The 22,383-nt window shown below is 34.8% G+C and overlaps 1 protein-coding gene across 2 annotated transcripts in view; it reads left to right on the plus strand.

Moving 5' to 3' along the window:
* Nucleotides 1-22,383, plus strand: part of DMXL1 (Dmx-like 1) — a 159,549-nt gene that overhangs the window by 91,232 nt on the left and 45,934 nt on the right. For both annotated transcript variants that reach the window (XM_012659552.1, XM_012659553.1), the window contains exons 26-30: nt 925-1,001; nt 4,207-4,334; nt 4,868-5,116; nt 16,207-16,385; nt 20,913-21,049. In XM_012659552.1, coding sequence (XP_012515006.1) covers nt 925-1,001; nt 4,207-4,334; nt 4,868-5,116; nt 16,207-16,385; nt 20,913-21,049 — 770 coding nt within the window. The remainder of the gene's footprint in view (nt 1-924; nt 1,002-4,206; nt 4,335-4,867; nt 5,117-16,206; nt 16,386-20,912; nt 21,050-22,383) is intronic.

Here is a 22,383-nt window from a genome sequence, read left to right on the forward strand (position 1 = left end):
CAAACAGACTCCAACTCTATATTGCACAACCTGCAAAATATTGTGATCATTTTTGCAGTCTCCCATACGTGGCCTTTGCCATCTTCAATTATATGATGGTATCTTTGATTTGAATTCATACAACATGTTTTATTGACAATCAAAGGAGAAATTAGCTATTAAATTGTGATCTATCACTCCCCATTTTTATCTACATAAAAGACGTTATACTTCATAATCGGATCAAGAACCTAGTCTTTTAATATTCTAGACTGGTCTACTTTATTGCCTAGCTTAAGCTGCTTCTTCATCCTCTCAGTTCTGCTTGTGTTACAGCTCTTGCCATGCCATATTTAGAGTCTTCTCTTCCTCAGAATAAGTGTTCGACTCTACTGCTTTTCAATTACAGTTTCTCATACCTTATCTTTTCTCTTTTTTCTAAAGTGTCACTGTCTTGGAATTGTTTTCTGTGGTAACTAGAATATGTGGTAGCATATTCTTCAATGACCTGACCATAGGTGCACTGTCAGTTATCAGTCTGTTCTCCTTCATATTTTGTTTGAGGAAAAAGCAGGTTGAACGTTGGAGGGCTTGCTTTTAGTACATGATTCCTACTCTACTGGATAGTTGACATCTGTTCCCCTTTACTTTTGAAAAAGAAATCAGGTATGCACAATCACAACCATGTGAATTAAAAAGAAAATATCAGGTACCAGATATGTGTTTTGTAATTTCTGCCAAAGGACTCAGTGTTTTTTCTTTAAATTTTCTGTAGTGAGACTTCTCTAGGTAGAAATGAATTTTATAGAAAAAAGAAGGAAATAGTTCATAGAGTCAAAAGGTTTTTTTTTATCTTCTTTAAAATGCTAATCATATTAGGTCTTGAGAAAACCTATACTTTAAAAAAAAAGTTACACTTAAAGTAATTTTGTTGTTTTTTTCCAGGTGTATGTAATGCATACTTTAGCAGCCTCACTTTCTGCTTGTATTTATCAGTGCCTTTGTGGTAGTCATAACTACAGGTAAATATCTTTTTTTTTTTTTTTTTTGAAATTTACGAATGTTTTCAGTAACCGGTGAGGTTTCATATTTTATGTGTTATTGCTTTAGAACTATAAATAGCAGTCTACTTTTAAATGATACAAAAAGCACATGGCTGAGGTGTTGAGTGCTTTTTTGCTCATCTTTGAAATTTTAGCTTATGCCTCTATGGCAAACGAATCTGAAGTAAACCTGTCAGTGTAACTTATTTAGGAGCCTATTATTGATCACTGCCTTATATCAGACTTTGTGACTGACACTGAGAATTTTAACATGAATGAGACAAAGTCTCTTTCCTTAAGGTCAGTCTAGTTAAAGACAAAACATGTGAACTGATAAATACGTAAAATGGCATAGTACTTAAATGGTAAGTACCATAATATGATAGATTGTAAAAGGCTTAGGAGCACAGAGGAGGGAGTAACTGATTTGGAATTGAGAAAAATTTTATAGAAGAATTGACGCATAGGATTTTTCTCTTTATGCTCTAAAGTTTCACCATAATTTATTTAGGCTTTAAAAAATATTATTTGCTACACTCTGGGGTCTTTAGTGTCTGTCTTTAGTAGTTCTTTGAAATATTCTGACTTTATTGTCACATCTGTCTTCTGTTTTCTTTCCTATTAGATATTGGAACTTGTGGATCTATCTTATTTTTCTTTTAACTTTCCTATGTTCCTTTTCTTTATCTCTTTTGTTTCCATTCAGGAAAAATCCTAGTCTCATTTTCCAAACACTGATTCATTCTTCAGTAATGTCCTGTCTTTATTTAGTCGGAGTTTGCATTTTAGAAATTCTGTTGTTCGTTTTGAAGATCTCTTATTGAGCCCGTTAGCCCTCTCCTCCTGTGGCCTCTCCCCATTTAGCCCCTCCCACTCAAAAAATTTTTTAAAAAATAAGATTTCTTGTTGAATGTAATAGTTGCTTCTATTTTGATAACATTTATTTCTTGATTTTTTTAAAAGCTTGAGTATAGGCCGGGTGCGGTGGCTCACGCCTGTAATCCTAGCACTCTGGGAGGCCGAGGCGGGTAGATCGTTTGAGCTCAGGAATTCAAGACCAGCCTGAGCAAGAGTGAGACCCTGTCTCTACCAAAAATAGAAAGAAATTAATTGACAGCTAAAAATATATAGAAAAAATCAGCCAGGCGTGGTGGCGCATGCCTGAAGTCCCAGCTACTTGGGAGGCTGAGGCAGGAGGATCGCTTGAGCCCAGGAGTTTGAGGTTGCTGTGAGCTAGGCTGACACCACGGCACTTTAGCCCGGGCAACAGAGTGAGACTCTGTCTCAAAAAAAAAAAAAAAAAAAAGCTTGAGTATAAAGTACTATCCTTAATGTTCTGGTACGTCAGTCTCCTCAGGTGAAGATCTTTTAATGAGTTCATTACTTCTTACATGATATCAGCTTCGCTTGATGTTGGTTTTTGTTTGTTCATCTTATGTATTTGAATTTCCTATGAGTAGCCTCACTTACCACTCTGATTGTGTATTCCCAAGGTAGCTTCAACTTGATTTCTTTGTCCCTGGTCCTCTAAGAGTTTACTTTCTGATTATTGAGTGTGGCTTTATTTTCATCAATGTATTTTTATCTTTCCTGTCATTTCCATAGGTGTGTACTATAGCATGCAGGAGATTTTTTTGTTGTTACTCTGTCATCTTAAAACTGCAAAGTAAAGCAAGAGAAACTATTTACAAATGCATCAAAATGTTATGGCCAGAAATTTGCCAATCAGAATACATTTAAACCAATAAATGTGCAATGTTTAAATATTGTATTCATTTACTTAAGGTATGATATAGGAATTTCTGATGGATTTAACATAATTCTTTTTTTTTTTTTTGAGACAGAGTCTCACTGTGTTGCCCGGGCTAGAGTGCCATGGCGTCAGCCTAGCTCACAGCAACCTCAAACTCCTGGGCTCAAGCAATCCTCCTTCCTGCCTCAGCCTCCCGAGTAGCTAGGACTACAGGCATGCGCCACCATGCCCGGCTAATTTTTTCTGTATATATTTTTAGTTGTCCAGAGAATTTCTTTCTATTTTTAGTAGAGATGGGTTCTGGCTCTTGTTCAGGCTGGTCTCGAACTCCTGACCTTGAGCGATCCACCCGCCTCGGCCTCCCAGAGTGCTAGGATTACAGGCGTGAGCCACCGCACCGGGCCTAACATAATTCTTTATACTGTTTTCTATCAGAATTATTTTATAGTTTATGTTAAGCTATAAGTTATTTTCTTCATCTATTTACTTAGTTCTAGCTTCAAGTGTCATTTACTTGGGGAAGCTCATCCAGAATTCCCAAATTGTGTGAAATATTCTTCTCTTTTGCCTTCTTAGCACCATATGAATAGGTTTCATCTTTAAGAACAATATGATAAATTATTTGTGTTTTATCTTCCCACCAAAGTATAAATTTCATGGGGACAGAAATTATGTTTTTGATTATATGCCTAGTATCTGGTGTAGTGCCTGATATAGAGCAAGTTAGTCACTAATGTAAAAGGGAACCTAAACTGACTTTATTTTCAACCAGATAACTATGTTTTACTGTGGTCCATAATGACTTGGTTTTCTTGGTTTTCATTTGTACTTACTCTGTGTCTTTCACTAAATAAAACTTAATACCTGGCCGGGCGTGGTGACTCACGCCTGTAATCCTAGCTCTCTGGGAGGCCGAGGCAGGTGGATTGTTTGAGCTCAGGAGTTTGAAACCAGCCTGAGCAAGAGCAAGACCCCATCTCTACTAAAAATAGAAAGAAATTAATCAGACAACTAAAAATATATAGAAAAAATTAGCTGGGCATGGTGGCGCATGCCTGTAGTGCCAGCTACTCGGGAGGCTGAGGCAGAAGGATTGCTTGAGTTTGAGGTTGCTGTGAGCTAGGATGACGCCATGGCACTCTAGCCCGGGCAACACAGTGAGACTCTGTCTCAAAAAAAAAAAAAAAAGAAAAGAAAACTTAATACCTGTCAAATGTATTTTAATTTAGAAAATGTGTATATTTATACTTAAAGGATACTTTGTTTTAATATAGTACTAGATTATACAGTACACTACTGAGATGTAATTTTATAATTTATAAAATTTATAATTTTATAATTTATAAAAATTCGTACCCTAGAAATTAAATCTAAAACATGGAAATATATGTGAAATTCATCATAGATCTAAATATTGTTTTCTTCTCTTAGTTCGTTTCAAACAAATCAGTTTACTGGAATGGTATATCAAACCGTACTGCTTCCCCATCGCCATTCTTTGAAAACAGGAAGCTTAGATGAAGCAATAACTCCCAATACGTCACCAGCTCAATGGCCAGGTATAAATAATTTTTATATATATGAGTTTTTTCTTAGCCTTATTGAAAATCTTAAATAAGTAAAAAGCAGATTTTGTTTGGTTTTGCCACATGATAATCATTGTTCAATACTGCTAAAATCGATACCAGTTCAATATTCATTACTCATTACAAAGTATGCACTTACTTAACATTAGTATTTCCTGGATTGTTAGACTAAAATAACGGAAGTGTTTTGTAGTATCATTTTTTAAAATAATTTTGCTTTTGTTATAATAGAAAAACATTTACACCAATAAAATATTATCTATGAGATTTGAGTCAGATTGCAGATTTTTAGTGTTTTCTGTAAATTGAACAAATTGCTCAACATCTGTGCATTAACTATAATTGTCTCTACTAGTCTTTGAAAGTAGGGAAGAAAATACAGTATCTAATTCTGATGCAATGCATTCTTTTTTCAATTAGAAAAATTTCAAAAATTTGAAAAACTAGTTAATTTTTAATTTTTAAAGTTTATTTTAAGTGGCAGCTATGTTTGTTGTTTGTTCTAGGAATAACTTATCTAATTCGACTTTTGAATTCTTCTGGCGAGGAAGCCCAGTCAGGGCTTACAATCTTGCTCTGTGAGATTCTCACAGCAGTGTATCTTAGTCTCTTCATCCATGGTCTTGCTACACATTCTAGTAATGAACTATTTCGGATTGTGGCCCATCCTCTAAATGAAAAAATGTGGTCTGCTGTATTTGGTGGAGGTGCACATGTTCCCAGCATAGAACAGACACATTCAAAAGCTTTACCTGGTGAGTTTTTAATCTTTATTCCCTTAACACTGAAGCTTTATTTATTCATTCAACTTGTAACTTTCTCAAATATAACTACATTTTAATCTAGTTTCAGAAAGTTCTTGTTACAAATCATTTTCTAAAAGCATGAACAAATAGTTTTATGGTGAAAATGTAGTAGTAAAGTTTCTGGTACTGTTTTCAGTCTTTAAGATGCTCCTGCACCAGTGATTAGAATTATCTTATGTAATTTTATTAAATTGTTTGCTATTGAAATTTTCATTTGTTTTGAAATACACTGTAATACTGGTTTTTGTTCTATCCCAAATACAGATTCTTTCTTCTTTCTTTGGCAGGAAGGCACTTTGCTATGCCTAGCCCCCACCAGGTAGTGGTATTCTCCATGGAATGTGTGGGCTTTTCCAAAGCTCTTTCAGCCTTCAGTTCTCATAGCCCTCCCAGTCTCGCAGGCAAGATATTAGCTTTAGAAATAGGCTTTTATCATTCAGCTTGCTTTGTGTTGTTTTGGAGGGGTTGGGGTAAATGGACTAGTTTAATTTTGTTTGGGATTTATAGATAATTGAGAAGTTTCCTTTAATCAAGCCATATTTTTGATTTAAAACAATGATTAGCATTTTAGACAACCATCTTTGCTATTTTATGCTGCTTTTGAATTCTTTATTTTTGATATTTTCTATCCCTTAGACTTTAACACTTTTAATTGTGTAAAAATAAAACAGTGTCAGTGCTAATCATAGGAAATCCAACTATGGCTTGAAATGACTGGAAAAACATTTCAAATGAGGCTGCTTTATGATTTGCATATTATGATTCTGGCCATTAGGATTTTTGGATTTCTAAGTGTTCATAATACCACAACAAGTAAATATTTTAAACAATTGTGTCTTCTTTTCAAAACTTCGTGATATTAAAACTATATATACTATATTTATGTAAAGCAAACTTGACTTGAATCTTCATGATGCTTTTTCCCTTTCTGTTTCTGTGATTTATTAGCCCACGTGTGATAATCTTGGTTTTCTAGTTTTGGAGGTTATGAGATGTAGATTTAATTATTGACATGTACACTGGGCACGGTGGCTCATGCCTGTAATCCTAGCACTCTGGGTGGCTGGGGCGGGAGGATTGCTTGAGGTCAGGAGTTCGAGACCAGCCTGAGCAAGAGTGAGACCCCGTTTTTACTAAAAATAGAAAAAAATTAGCTTGGTGTGGTGGCAGTCACCTATAGTCCCAGCTACTCAGGCTGAGGCAGGAGGATCGCTTAAGCCCAGGAGTTTGAGATTGCTGTGAGCTAGGCTAACTCCACGGCGCTCTAGCCCGGGCGACAGAGCAAGACTCTGTCTCAAAAAAAAAAAAAAAAAAAAGCTTGAGTATAAAGTAAATTAATTATTAATATATAATACCTGAAAACTTGTTTCATTCTATACTGATAATGAATTTTAAAAAACTAAATATTTTTTAAAAAATAAGCCCTATGCATATGTTTAAGAGAGAAGCCCAGCAAGATTATCTCTTTATGAATTTTAATTCTCTTCCTTCCTACCATCTATACTCTATACTCAACATATATGCATGTACATATGTGTGTATGTGGGTCAGGATATACATGTGTTGGGAGATCAGGCAATTGGTGGGGAATGCGGAAGGATAAGAAATCTTGAATTTGGCTTTATTATTTAGGAGAAAATTATTTCCAAAATCTATACCATGATAAATGAATATTCTTTGAATGAAGCTATATTAAAAGAAAGTTGGAAAAGTGGTTATCTTGTTAAAATATTTTAAAATCATTAGTAGCAATATTGGCATGCATTATGCTTCCCAAAAGCAGTTTCTACTAAGCTGTGGTCCTGTATGATCGTACAACAAAATATCATGATGGCCTAGCTTCTACTTTCTCTCCTTCATTGAAATTGTTCCCTGAGTTGCCTAGAACTCTCTTGCTTCCTAACCCAGGTCCCTTCTCCTCTCCTACCAAAAAGAAACAGGCGAGGGTTCAGTGCTTTATGTTTACTACTAATAATAAGGCAAATTCAGTTTATAATTTTGAGCAAAGTTCAACCAAGTTTTTCTTTAAAGGGCCAAATATATAATTTAGATTTTTTAGACTCTTTGGTGTCTCACAACTGTTTAGTTTCTGCCCTTGTAGCCCAAAAGCAGCCAAAGACAATTTGTAAACAAATGAGTGCAGCTGTGGTCCAATAAAACATTATGTATAAAAATAGGTCATAATTTGCCAACCCCTGCTTTAAAGGTAGAAGTAATTTGTCATTGATTTATTTGGAATAGAATATTTGCCTTCTCTGTTAAAGGAATTTCATGTTTTAAGAACAGCTATTACTAAAATTAATGTTGCTGGGCCTGGAGTTCACATTGGGTCTCTTATAAGTATTTGACTTACCCATAAAATAGCACCTGTGAAATAGGACAAGTGGCATCAGAAGGTTAATTTATAATCTTCCCTGCCATGGCCCCTAATTTGCTCGAATAAGGACAGGGCCTAATTCACTTTTGGCTGCTGTAAACTACTGAAAATGTACAAGGCTAACATGGATTCTTCTGAAACTTCATACCATCCTGCCTGGTATTCATCTGCCTACCACACCATGCTCGCTAATCACTATTTTATCTTTCTGGCCCTTGCCTTTTGTTTTAAACTTACCTCCTTCTACCTTTTGCCTTTATGAACTTCAGATTTCAAATACAAATTTACTGTATTTGTCAAATTTACTTTTGTTTATTAAAATATTAAATACAATTTTCATAGCACCCCTTTTCTGGTTTTTAAAGAGTTATTTCCTATGCTTTATTATTTTTTTGTATAGATTAAAAAAATAAAAGGCTAACTTCGTATGAAATTTGCCTTGGACTATATACTTCAGATATCTGAATTCAATTAAAGAAAAACTTTCAAAGTCTAAGGGAAGATTCATAGCTATATTGAGTTTAGTTATTAAATAAATAAATAGGTAAATTAATTTTGGCCCTTTTTAAATATGTTCTGAGAAAAAAAATCATCTTGTAAGACTCTGATCTTGTTAATGTTAAAAAGGGATAAATTCTTGCTAAGGAAGGTCCATATGTCTGTTAAAAAAAATGAAAAATGCATTCTTATTAACCAGCCATCAGGCCTCAGTTCCAACCATTTCTGCTTAAAAGAACCTTACTCAAAGTCCAGGTTGATCCTTGTTAAACAACTCAGATTTAGTTGTTGTTGTAAGCAAAAATTCCATTATGTAAATTTTTCAAGTACCATCATAAACTATATGCCACCACTTATTCAATCCCAAATAAAAAACAAAGTGATGAAAAATTATCTGCATCTGTATGTTTAACCTCTTGTACTGGGACATGTTAGCCAAATAATATACAATACTTAAAATATGTTGTTCACTTAGTGGTAGGGCTGGATGTATTCCCATCCAGGTTATATGGTGCTTATCTGTGTTTGAGAACCCAGAAACTGTTCTTAATACAAACAATCACGGAAGTAACTGAAGGAGTACTTACAGAAGACATGATGTGATTTGTCAGTTTGCTAACCAGGAAAAAAAGAGTGTCTTCACTGAATGATGAAGCTAAAGCCCTGCTGGTTCCAAAGCTGATCTAGTTTGAAAAGGGACAGGTAGAAAAAGAGAGAGAGAAAAGGGAAAGAAGTGAAGAGAGTAGTTAGTGAAGGCAGTAGTAGTAATTAGAAGCAGCAGTCTTATGAAGTGGATCCACTGAAAACGAGAGAGAGAAAATCTGAGAACAGAAAATTAGCCAAGACAAGGAACTAGCAGCGGTGGCTTTCAATGTAAGTAAAGTTCTGAAATCTCAGGCATTATTATGTTGTTCTGAAAGCACACCAACTGAAGCAGCACAGCAGCCTGACAAATTTTAGGTTGTAGGTAAGCAGCCCTGTGTGCTTGGATTACTGCTAAACATAACCGTGATGTCCCAAGAGTCTAATTGTACTAAATAATATTCAGTATAGATTGTCGACCAAGGGAATACAATAATGTGCTTGAGAAAAGTTGATCCATATTAGTCAAAATTAACACGTTTTAAAACTTTTAAATTTGGCCGATGAAAACTGACAAATCTAGACTATTTCATTTTCCTGACAATTAATGTCTAAATGATATATATTGAATATGAAATACATGTTTAGAACCCCTAAACACCCATTTTCTAAAAAGTGTTTTCATAAGCTTAGTACTGTGAGAGTAATTTGAAAATTGTCACTTGTTTTCCTTGTTCTGGTGTAAATTCTAATTTTAATTTTCTTTACAATGGCCTCATGAACCATTATGAAATAAATTATATTTCTCTCTACATGTCTGTTATATACTTAATGTACTAATTATTTTAGTGACATAATATTTAAATATAACTTAGGCTTTGCCATTTAAGAAAATGATAGATGATTTTTATTAGACTCTAGCTTGGCAGTTCAGAATTCTTAATAAAAATGTTAAAGTATATAAATGAGTAATGTTTAATCAAATTTAATTTTCTTTATGAATTGCACATCATGTATTAATAAAGAATCTGATTTTTCTAATTAACTAAAACTGTAGTGCAGGTATATGTTCATGGAGTTCTGAATTATTTTGTTATTATGGATAATTTTTAAAGTAGAGAATGAGCTAAGCAATAGCAATTTTCAAAAAATTACTTTTTCTGCTAACAGTTAGAAATCCATACTTTTGCTTTTCATTGCATATCGTAAAGGAAACCAAATTTTTTCTTTTAAGAATTTTTATTATATTTAGTGATAATATTTGTAATTATAAGAATTGTGAATTTTCTGTCTTTATCTTAATAAATTTACAGTTAATGATTTTTTATGTCTCCAAATTGAGGAATGAAATATAAAATGAATGTTTTATTTGTGGTAAGCATGTCGTGTGTTTTTCTATGAGGCTGCTGTATTTAGTATTTGGTGATGATTACATGTCATTGTTGTCATTCCTTTAGCAAAATAAGCAAAATAGCACATTTTTTTGACCAGAAAAGGTAAGACTTGAGCATTTAAAATATAAAACTGTTAATGGAGAAAACTCTGTAAAATATTTTAAAGAGGTTTATTCTGGGCCAAATATGAGTGACCTCGGCCCAAGGAGACACAATCTTGAGTTCCTGAGAAAGTGCGCCTGAGGTGATTGGGTTACATTTTGGTTTTGTACATTTCAGAGAGGTAGAAATTGCAGGTAAAATTATAACTTGATACATGGAAGATATAAGTTGGTTTAGCCTGAAAAAGTGGGACATCTTGAAGTGGGGTCTTACAAGTTATAGGTGGATTTAGGGATTCTTTAGGTGGCAGTTGATTAAGAGAGTTAAGCTTCATCTAAAAATTTGGACCCAGTAGGAAGGAATGCTTAAGTCAAGAGAGTTTGTTATCTGTCACATGATACCATGTCAGCAAAAAAGAACTGTTTGACTAGATTTTATAGATTGTAAAACATGATTTAGGGCCGGGCATGGTGGCTCACGCCTGTAATCCTAGCACTCTGGGAGGCCAAGGCAGGAGGATCTCTTGAGCTCAGGAGTTCGAGACCAGCCTGAGCAACAGCGAGACCCCGTATCTACCAAAAATAGAAAGAAATTAATTGGGCAGCTAAAAATATATAGAAAAAATTAGCTGGATGTGGTGGAGTGTGCCTGTAGTCCCAGCTACTCAGGAGGCTGAGGGAGAAGGATCGCTTGAGCCCAGGAGTTGGAGGTTGCTGTGAGCTAGGCTGATGCCACGGCACTCTAGCCTGGGCAACAGAGTGAGACTCTGTCTCAAAAAAAAAAACAAAAACAAAAACATGATTTAGCCCTTGCCTTGCATGGCCTTATGTCTTATTTATATTAATAATAATAATTTGGTATCTTACTGCCATAAGGAGTCTGTTTTGTCAGTCTTGTGATTTCTGTTTTAACATTAATGTTGGTCAATTGTTGTGTCTAAATTTCAAAAGGAAGGGAGTATAACAAAATGTGTCTAACCTCCCTTCCCAACATGGCCAGGAACTCAGTTTTAAGGTTTTTCTGGAGTCCACTTGGCCAAGAAGGGGTCTGTTTAGTTGTTGGGGGACACATAGGATTTTATTTTTAGTTTACAAAACAAAACCAGCTATTTCAAATATAATTGAATATGCCAAACATTTTTAACTGATGATTTATTATAAAGAACTTTTTAAAGGCTGCTGAACCTCAAAATAACTAATATTTCTGGGGAAAGGAATATATTTTTTGTTAGAATCTTAGAATTTTTGTTGAGGGCTATATAACATAAATTTTAATTGAAGTTTAAAAAGGTAAAGAAAAAAATAGCGTTCTGTTCATTCACTTTATAAATGGCTAGGGAAGGTAAATTCTTATATAATAGGGGTAGAAGAAGCATAGAAAATAAAAGAAACCCTCCAAGAAATGCACATGTATTAATTTTTACAGATCATTATCCTTTTATGTCACTGCTAAAGCCTAATTATAAAGGAAGAAACTGACCGTATAAGAAATGCAACATCTAGATCATCTATCTGACCCTAGACTCCCTCAAATATTTCTACATACCTACTGAGACTAAGCATGTGATTTCTCTCTAATTCCATTTTCTGATATTTCTGGCAGTCCTAACTCCTGCAGCAGAATGGCTTGGATATATTTTCTCCATTCTAATTTTTTATTATGATAAGCACATAACAAGATTTTTCATGTTAACCATTTTTAAATGTACAGTTTAGTAGTGTTAAGTATGTTACATTGTTATGAAACACATCTCCAGAACTTTTCATTTTGCGAATCTGAAACTATACCCATTAAACAACTATCCTCTTTCCCTTCTTGGTAATCATCCTTGGTAATCATCATTCTATTTTCTGTTTCCAAGAATTTGATTACTTTATATACCTCATATAAGTGGAATTGTACAGTATTTTGTCTTTTTGTGACTGGCTTATTTCACTTAGCGTAATGTCCTCAAGGTTCATTCATGTTGTAGGATGTGACAGAACTTCCTTCCTTTTTAAGGCTGAATAATATTCCATGGTTTTCATAGACTGTATTCAAATTTTCAATAAGTTTGCTGGGTTTGAGTTGAAATCTTATAGACAGAATCATGTTGTGGCAGTCAGGGTGACAGAAAAGTAAATAAAACTTTAGGGAAGTGATCTCCAGACTTCTGATTACATAACCCTATTCACAAAACACGCTTGAGCAAACCCTCAGTAGATGCATATTTATGAGTACCACTGTTGATCTAGATATTAAACATTGACAAAGTTTATTTTCTTCCGTTTACTACTTCCTTCTCTCCCCTTCTTCCCTTTCCTTCCCTCTCCCTCCCTCTCCCCCTGCCCCTTATCTTTCCTCTCCCCTTGTCTCTTCTTTCTCTCTACCTTTTCCCTTCTCCTTCTCCCCCTTCCTCTTACTTTTTAAAAAATAAATCTAAATAGAAGTTATAGTATTTTCCTTCCATATTCCAGTGAATCATTTTGCATACCAACTACCTTGGTGACTGCCTTGCTCTCTAGTTTAAGACAAATCACTTTCTATTGAGATATTTATCAGGCGGGGCGTGGTGGCTCAGGCCTGTAATCCTAGCACTCTGGGAGGCCAGGCGGGCGGATCATTTGAGCTCAGGACCTGCCTGAGCAATAGCGAGACACCATCTCTACTACAAATAGAAAAAAATTGACCAAACAACTAAAAATAGAAAAAATTAGCCGAGCATGGTGGTGCGTGCCTGTAGTCCCAGCTACTAGGGAGGCTGAGGCAGTAGGATCGCTTGAGCCCAGGAGTGTGAGGTTGCTGTGAGCTAGGCTGACGCCACGGCACTCACTCTAGCCCGGGCAAAACAGTGAGACTCTGTCTCAAAAAAAAAAAAAAAAACAATCTTTCTAAAATCTGGATAGTATCATCTGTCAGGCTTTTTTTGTGTGTGTTTAATCATTAATTTTATTCTTTGAGGATTAAGAAGTGCCTTCATTTAATTGCTTCTTTTCCTTTTGGGAATCTTGGAAGTTTACCTGTAAAATCACGTTTTACATTTAGTTTTGAAGATTTGTTTCATACTTGAGTGCACATTCATTTGTGTTTCTCCCACTTTTTACCTGAAGTACTCCCGATGATAAAGGAAAGTGAATAGATAGCTCTTAGGAGACAGAGCACTTATACTGAATTGGCTTGCTGAAAGCAAGAAATAAATTTTAAAATCTCTTTGATTTTAAACTTGTATCACTTTTATCTTCTCCACATCTGTTTCTTTCAACATAAAATGTTTTAAACTATCAGTTAAATAATCTACCTTTTCCTCTCCCCCTAAATTTTGGGGTAAATTTGAAGGTCCAGGGTAATATGCCTCCTGAAGCTTCCTGTACTCTCTGGGACACTCAGGAATAGCCCCAGGCATAAGGGTGCCTTAGATTAAGAAGTAGAGAATGAGATAGTTCTGCTGTCTCATTTAAATTCAGTTTTTAAAGAAATTACATTTAAGTCTATGTTCAAAATATTTTATTGTGTCTGGTTTAAAATAAACTGAAAAAAATAAATGTTAAAGAGTTCCTCTTTATATTTGAGTTTTAATCACTGGATATATGTGATAACAAATCCAGTAGTACAGAAGAATTTTTTAAAAAGCAACATTGTTTTCCTTATTCTTCTCCTTCCATTCCCATTTTTTAGATGTAGGCTTTTAATCATTTCTCTGTTTGTGTTTTGAATTCTTTTGGGAGTGATTTTTGCAATTCTGAGAACATCACAGTGCAGCAGCATGTGCTGAGGGTGAGGAAAGTATTCTTAAGGGAAGAAGGGTATATTTATATAGTCTACTATCTTAATATGGATGCCTCCTTTTAGAAAATGCTTTCTATGAATCAAAGCAACTAAGAAACTTATTTTAAAATTTATGTCAAGGCATGATTCTTGTCTGACTTTTTCCCCTGTGCATGCCTTGGTTTTTCCTTAGCCACTTTCTAGCCTCTCCATACCCCTTAAAATTCATAAGTTCTACACCAAGTTCCTTTTTATTTCTCCTTAAGATTGGTATTTTTTCTTCTATTACTAGTAAAGTAGTTTTTCCCCTTCATAATAGAACAGCAGAGTCCGTTTTCACCCAAGTTGTGGCAGAAATTCTTGATATTTGATTATTAGCATTTTCAGAAACAACCCAGCGGCTGTATAGTCTTTTTGGTGCCCCTGAGCTTCATGACCAATCTAACCCAACAGGATTTAAGCATAACATTGCCTTAAATCTTCCTGCAATTGGAGGGAAAAGAAAATGCAGCAACTATAGACAAATCACAGGTCATTTGTTGTTTGGTGAGAGACATTGCTGAGGTCCTCTTAGTTACAGTATCTGAAGTAATACATACACCACTTAGTACTGTAAACCTGATTGCCAATTTTGTTTTTCCTTTGGTCCTTCTTCTTCAAGTGTTTTGATAAGTAGTTTTTATACTTCCTAGAATTGAGTCTAAATGTTAAACATTTCTTCCCAGTGTGGTCAGTTTCTTATTTTCATGTCATGTGTCTGGATTCACAGACTATACTTTCAAATGTTTTTTCTCTTTAAAGACTTTCCTATGTTTTAATTTTAAAACTATTTTTTTTATGACACAGCAATCTTGGCAAAAATCTGTTAATTAAGCATTGTTTTATAAGTTTTATTTTTCCAGAGAGTCTCTATACCTTTTTGTTTACCTCCCTTCTAATAACTTAAAAACAAAAAAAGCAGCCAGGCACAGTGGCATGTGCCTTGTAGTGCCAGCTACTAGGGAGGCTGAGTGGGAGAATCACTTAAGCCCAGGAATTTGAGGCCAGCCAGGACAATATAGCGAGATCCCGCCTCTTTAAAAAACAAAAAAAAGCAAAACAGTAATGTTAAAGTCAAATGATAAATTTATCTTAAAACTTTGAATTAATTTTTTGAAAGGCTAAAAAAAAACACTATTCTAAATTCTTCACTTGATAAGCTGGTAAAACCACTGTTTAGCTTTTAGAATTTGTGTTAATGTGTATAACAGATATATTGGAAGCTTGATTGTTGATTATCAAATGTTAATAAGAACAAAGAAAAAAATTTACAGATTTAATGAAAGATTAAGTAATAATCATACCACTTTTTAGTACTCTTAGAATACTAATATTTTATTCATCTTTCCTTTTTTCTGAAATAACCAAATTACTACGTTAAACTCAGCTTACTGTAGCTTGATATAATGCATGTGCATGCTGTATCTGCAAGCTGAGTAGCTTCAAACAATAAAACAAAATTGTATTACAGCACAACTATTTGTATTCTTTTGGAAGGTAAGTAAAACCTCATTGGAACCATTGAAGGAGAATATTGGTGTGCCTTAATGTGAAATTGTTTGCCTATTGGATTATGCCTATGTCTGCAAGATCCTTGATTCTCTACTGGTGATTTGCATCCTGTGACTTAGTGTTGATTAAAGATTTGTATAACTTTTTAAATGCTAATGTCTGAATATGCTAAGGCAAAATACTAAGAGAATACTGACTGTTTAACTGTAGAGTGTTTAGAAGGTAAAATAATGATTGCATTTTTTCTTTTTTGTAATTCCATTGGCTAGAATATTCCATCTCTGGCCATTTCCAAAAGTTTGAAACAGTTTGAGTAGTTATGGTGCTCGAATTTTAAAAAATGTTTTCTAATGAAAACTGTAGTTTTATATGTAAATATAAGGCCAGTGATTACTGAAGGATCTCAGAAGTGAGCTGTTGCTTTTAATTAATATTGGCATCCCATTATATTCTTTAAAAAACAAAGTTTAGGATGTAGGAAATTTCTTGTCATGTTCTTAGCCAAACTGCAGACCAGTTTACAGGTAGACATAACATCCTTTTATCCTGCATATACTGTAGATAAGTCAACATTCAGAGAGTGATAGACAAGTTGAGGAAAAAATAGAGGTTACTATACAGAATGATTTTTGTCTTACTTCCCTTTTCTTGCCTGCTGTATACTTAATCATAATCTTATTTTTGTGTGTATACTTACTTGTAGTTAACCTTAGATCTTATATAAAGACAGGTGAAATAAGTACAATGAAAATAGAACTTACTTTAATAGTGCTTTATTTTCTTCTTGTTAGTTTCTTCACTAGTTGAAGAAGGAGAAAAACAGAGCAAACGTTTTAGGCCATCAAAAATGTCTTGCAGAGAATCTGCCCCATTGACCTCTTCCTCACCATCAGTAAGCCAGGAGTCACTGGCAGTTAAAGAGAAGTTCGTTCCACCTGAGCTCAGTATCTGGGACTATTTCATAGCCAAGGTAATAAAAGTGTTATTCAGATCAATATTTACATAGTCAAATGGAAATGAAAGTGTTTGAAATAAAGGTAATTATCGGTGCTTCCAAATGTTTTTCCACTCTGGTTTAGAAAATTTTCATTAGTATCAGGCAATTTTTTGATAAATTATGGCTTTTGCATTTTAAACAAAACAAAGTTCTTAGATAAAAAGAAAAATTGGTTAACACCTTCGTGCTAATGTACTCGATAGTGGTTAAGCAATCAAAGTGCCTTGGTCATCTATCTCCATACACGCTCTTTTCTGTTACTGCAGACAGTCCTTCGTTTTTCTGATAATGCGTGAATTCCGAGGACTAGTGTTCAGGTAAATAATACTCCCTCCAAAACATGGTTCAAATTTAAGTTACTATAGTATATTAAATGTGAGTAATTGCATAAAGAACAAACTTCCTTGCTAGTTCTTTATTCCAGAAATCACTACGTAGGTAAGATACACCTCATGATCAGTGACCAATCATGTCAGTTCAAAGTTTGTCAGTGATTGATCATTTAGCACTTGTCATTCAATTCACACACAGCAAAATATGCAATTGTTTTGCTTCCTTGACTCCCATGATAAACTCATATGATATTTTACAAAATTGAATAATCAGAAGAGGGAATTGGCCAACTCAGATGAAAGTGCAACAAAAAAATGAAAAGTAATAGTACTAAGAATGAAATTTAAAATGAACATAGAGTTATAGGAAAAATAGCTAACTGTGAGAATGTTGACACTGCTACCATTTAAAAGACTCGTGCAGCCAGAGGAATTTAGTAAAGGTGAATTTTATCAATGTAAACGTAGAAAGTAGTTATAAGGAAGGATGCAGATGTTCCAGAGATAGTGACCTTGGCAAAAAAAAACCCAAAACATTACATTACATTAAAAAGGACTCACAACATTGAAACTGCAAAGAATAAAATACTGGAAGCTGATACAAACTGAAAAAGAAATAACGACTATTTGTTAAGGCATAGAAAGGATGCTTGCTTCATATCCCAAGTTACAGAGTTAGAAGAAGGCAATCACTATTCAAGCTACTCTTGATACATTTTTTACAAAGCAGTAAAACATTTTAATTCTCAGTATTTCTAATATTTTAATTATAGTATATGAAATATTAGTTTTACTATTTTTAAAAATTTCTCTGTACATTTATATTGTAGATTTATATTGTAGCTGACAGTAAGAAAGGTTTTAGTGTTTTGACAGATATTTTTAAAGGTCACAGAATATTGGTACATTTTACCATTGATTATTAATATTGCTCATATAGTTTCTGTTTGGTCATTTTTACAGTCATGCATTACAGTGCGAAGGAAGGACTACCTATATGTATATTCTGCTTTTCATGTCATCAGCAAAATCCCTCACAGTCTCAACTTCTGAATGTTCTCTTTACTTCCTTGCATTAATTAACATCTGACTATTTTCTGGTGACACCAATCTCCCAGGCTTGTTAAGCTGTGGTTTTATTTTTTTAATATCCTACATCCTTCAAGGTATTGAAGGGAGTTTGTATCTCCTTGTTCCTCATTGCCTTATGCGGAGTCATTTATTCATTCAACACATACTTACTAAGCACTTCATTTATCTAGGAATATTTTTATTTCACCCTCATTTTTTGAAAAATAGTTTTGCTGCATATAGGGTTGTTAGTTAGCAAGGCTTTCTTTAGCTTCTTGTTCCTGGATTTCCTTATTAAATTTCTGGGATCTGCCCTTACCCCAGTCTGTATCACAACCTCAAGGAAGTTCAGATATTAGTCTTCCTGAGCTGTTTGCTAATGAAATCTCTGTTGTTTTTGATAATACCCACGGGCATGGCATTTTAAATACAGTCCCTTCTGGCATTACGTTGGAACTATTAGTTCTTACAGCCTGTCCTGCTGGCCCTCATAGAACTTCCGTATCACAAAGTTTGGGGTGGGATGGGAACAGCCTCTGACTAAAATTCTTACTGTTTTACCGAGATTCAGTAGATTTTCTTAAGTGAATGCTTCTCTGTGTGTTGTATGCATTTGGTCAATTTCCACTGGTCATTTTTGACAGCTTGTCTAGTTTTATTGTTGCTTTTTAGAGAGAGGATTTACCAAGCTCTTTATTTAGCTATTCCAGAAGTTCCACCCTCCCTGCTGTGTTTCTTTATTGGACTCCCCTAGATCCAAGATTTTACAACTTTTTTTCAAACTTCCCACGTCTTCCATCCTATCCTCACTCTTAACTGATGACTTCACCTTATAAGTCCCTGAGAAAAATAAAATCAAACAAAATTCTTTCATCATCCCATCATAAGTTATAACCCAATCGACATTTGTTCCCATCTTATTCTTCCATCCTGATAAAATAGAGGAAGAGTGCTTCCTAACAAAGACCATTTCCCCCCAGTTCTATTCTGACTCTCATCCTCACTTTTCTTTTCTACTCTCTTGTGTGTCTTCAGTTCTCTTACTCTGTAGTGGCTCCTTCTCATCAGAACAGAAATGTGTCCCAACACTCAAATTTTCAAAACTGTGTACACATTTTCTTTCTATTACCTTGTTTCCCTTTCATACTTACTTGTATAATTTCTGACCCAGTTACCCCACTGAAACTGCTCTCGTTGAGATTCAGGTAATATCTATGTCAAATATAACTGACACTTTTTTGTATCATCTTTTCTAACCTTTTTGCATTATTCAATACACTTAACCACCTCCTTCATTGAAATGTTTTTCTCTCTTGTTCTCTTGATGCCAATCTCTTGGAGTTTCTTTTTTGTTGTTGTTGAGACAGAGTCTTTCTCTGTCGCCTGGGCTAAAGTGCTGTGCCGTCAGCCTAACTCACAGCAACCTCAAACTCCTGGGCTCAAGTGAGCTTCCTTCCTCAGCCTGGCAAGTAGCTGGGACTACGGGCACACACCACCACACCTGGCTAATTTTTCTATTTTTAGTAGAGATGGAGTCTCACTCTTGCTCAGGCTGGTCTCAAACTCCTGAGCTCAAGCGATCCTCCTGCCTCGGCCTCTCAGAGTGCTAGGATTACAGGCGTGAGCCACTGCGTCTGGCCATAGTTTTTGTTTTTTTCTTAAGCGTACTGTTTATTCCTTCATGATCTTCTTTTTTCACCCTTCTTCTACTTGACCCGTGAATCTTGGTTGTCTCCAAGTTTTCGGGATTTGATATTTATTTTCTCCAACCTCTCCCCTCTTATACCCATAGTCCTTCTATTTTAGTAAATGGCACCTTTATCTTTAGAGTTGCTCAAGCCAGAAACCCAGGAATTGTTCTTTTTTCCTCACTTGCCTTTGCTCTCCAAATGTATCAGCAAATCTGTCAGAGCTTTCTCTAAAATACATCTTGAGTCTGTTATTTCTTTCCAACTTTGTCATGTAACGCCTATATCCGGACTGCCAACTCTTGCTTTAGTTACTGATGTCCCCATTTCTGCTCTTGCTATTTGAGTTTTCTCGCATAAGAGAGTGGTCATAGCAATATTCTTAGCATACAAATCTCAGTACCTGTCCTCTACCTAAAACTTACTAGTGACATCCCATTACACTTTATCATAGCCTATAAGACCCCATCTGAGCTGTCATCTGCTATGCTCTTCAACCTTTCAACACTTATCCTCTTGCTTAGCAGACTTCTGCCAGACTTCTTTTTTTCCACACCAGACTCTTTCCCATTTTAGAGCCTTTCGGCATGCTATTTCCACTGCCTAAGATGCTTTTCTTCCTTCTTGTTATATAGCTTCTTCCTTCTGTCCTTTAGGTCTCACTTAAATACCACTTTTCAAAGAGGCCTTCTGTGATCTCAGTTCTCCTTATTCTCCATCTCAACTCTTTTCTCTCTTTTTTTTTTTTTTTTTTTTTTTGAGACAGAGTCTCACTGTGTTGCCCGGGCTAGAGTGCCGTGGCGTCAGCCTAGCTCACAGCAACCTCAAACTTCTTGGCTCAAGCAATCCTTCTGCCTCAGCCTCCTCGGTAGCTGGGACTACAGGCGTACGCCACCATGCCCGGCTAATTTTTTCTATATATTTTTAGTTGTCCAATTAATTTCTTTCTAATTTTAGTAGAGACGGGGTCTCGCTCTTGCTCAGGCTGGTCTCGAACTCCTGAGCTGAAACAATCCGCCCGCCTCGGCCTCCCAGAGTGCTAGGATTACAGGCGTGAGCCACCGCGCCCGGCCCCTTTTTTTTTTTCTTTATAGCACATAATACACTTCGCATTTAATTTTCTGTTATTTGCCTGTCTTTTCTGCTAAAATGTAAACGCTATAAGAGCAGTAACTGTATCCATGTTAATTCTTGCATCAAGTACACTTTTGACACATAGTGGATACTTAAATTTTTTGTTGGCTGGATGAATAAATAAGAGAATTGTGTAAAGTGATGTCAAAAGCGCAGAATGGCAATAGTTACTTATAAGGAAGTATATGTAAATGTTATGAATTGTTACTATCAGACTATATGAATATATTAAATCAGGTATTTGGATGATAAATTGCATAATTATTTTATTTTAGCCTTTTCTACCCCCTTCCCAAAGTCGAGCAGAATATGATTCAGAGGAGAGCCTGGAAAGTGATGATGATGATGATGATGATGATGTTTTAGCATCAGATTTCCATCTCCAGGAGCATTCTAATTCAAATTCATATAGGTATGGAGTATTTCACTTTAAGCTTCCTTTTTTTTTTTTTTTTTTAGCTCTCCTTAAGGATCGCAGATTTAAGCTTCTTTTAAAAAATCATCATGGTTTATATAAATAATATTTTTGAAAATAATATCTGTGAAATTAATGGCTTGGTGAATTATATTAATATTATAACTCAGATTACTTTGGTTAAAATTGTTAAATTTATTTCCTTAACAATAATTTCTCAGTTAACTTTTGATTATCCATGAGTAGACCATCTATGATTTGTATCATATCTCACAAATCCTGCTCCAAATTATGCCTTTTTGGACCTTAATATAAACAAATTCCACTGTTTTAGCCTAGAAAATCCATAGTACAGAAGAACATTAGTACTGTAAGTTATCAATAAGTACTATCAAAAATGTTCAGAATGTTCACCTCCAGCTCCAATCCTGCATTACTCTTACATTCATGAGTGATGGAATATTATCTTGTCTCTATTGATATGTTTATATCTAAAAGGTGCATATTTTTATTAAAACATAGTATGTTCCTGGTGTAATAAAAATATGAATTTTCCCAAAGAAGTATATTAGTGACATGAAGTCATTCTTTAATGAAAATTATTATAAGATTTTTACTTACTGGTATATCGGTTTTTATTACACCTTTGAATCAATTTTACTTTTTGAATATATAAAATATTCACATGGCTCAAAAGTCAAATTGTATAACTCAACAGCGACAAAAAATAACTTAACTAAAAAATGAACAAAAGACTTAGACATTACAGCCCACAATGCGATACCATCCCATACTCATTAGGATGGCTACTATAAAAAAAAGAGAGTTGGCAAGGATGGGAAGAAATTGGAACCTTTGTGCCCTGCTGGTGGGAATGTAAAATAGTGCAGCTACCATGGGAAACGGTATAGTAGTGTCTCAAAAAATTTAAAATAGAATTACCAAATGATCCAGCAATTCCACTTCTGGGTATATACCCCAAAGAATTGAAAGCAGGGATTTGAACAGATATTTATATACCTGTGTTCATAGCAGCATTATTTGCAGTAACCAATGGGAGAAAACAATCCAAGCGTCTGTCAACAGATGAATGAACAAATGTCCTGTGTACATACAATAGAATATTATTCAGCCTTAAATAGGAGGGAAATTCTGACACATGCTACAATATGAATGAACCTTGTGGACATTATGCTGAGTGAAGTCAGTCACAAAAAGGGAAATAGTGTGTGATTTCACTTATATGAAGTACCCAGAATACTCAAATCCATAGAGACTAAAAATAGAACAGTGGTTGCCAGGGGTTGGGGAAGGGGAAGAACGGGGAGTTA

Source organism: Propithecus coquereli, unplaced genomic scaffold (assembly GCF_000956105.1).
Source record: "Propithecus coquereli isolate 6110/MARCELLA unplaced genomic scaffold, Pcoq_1.0 Scaffold62, whole genome shotgun sequence".
NCBI classification, from domain to species: domain Eukaryota; kingdom Metazoa; phylum Chordata; class Mammalia; order Primates; family Indriidae; genus Propithecus; species Propithecus coquereli.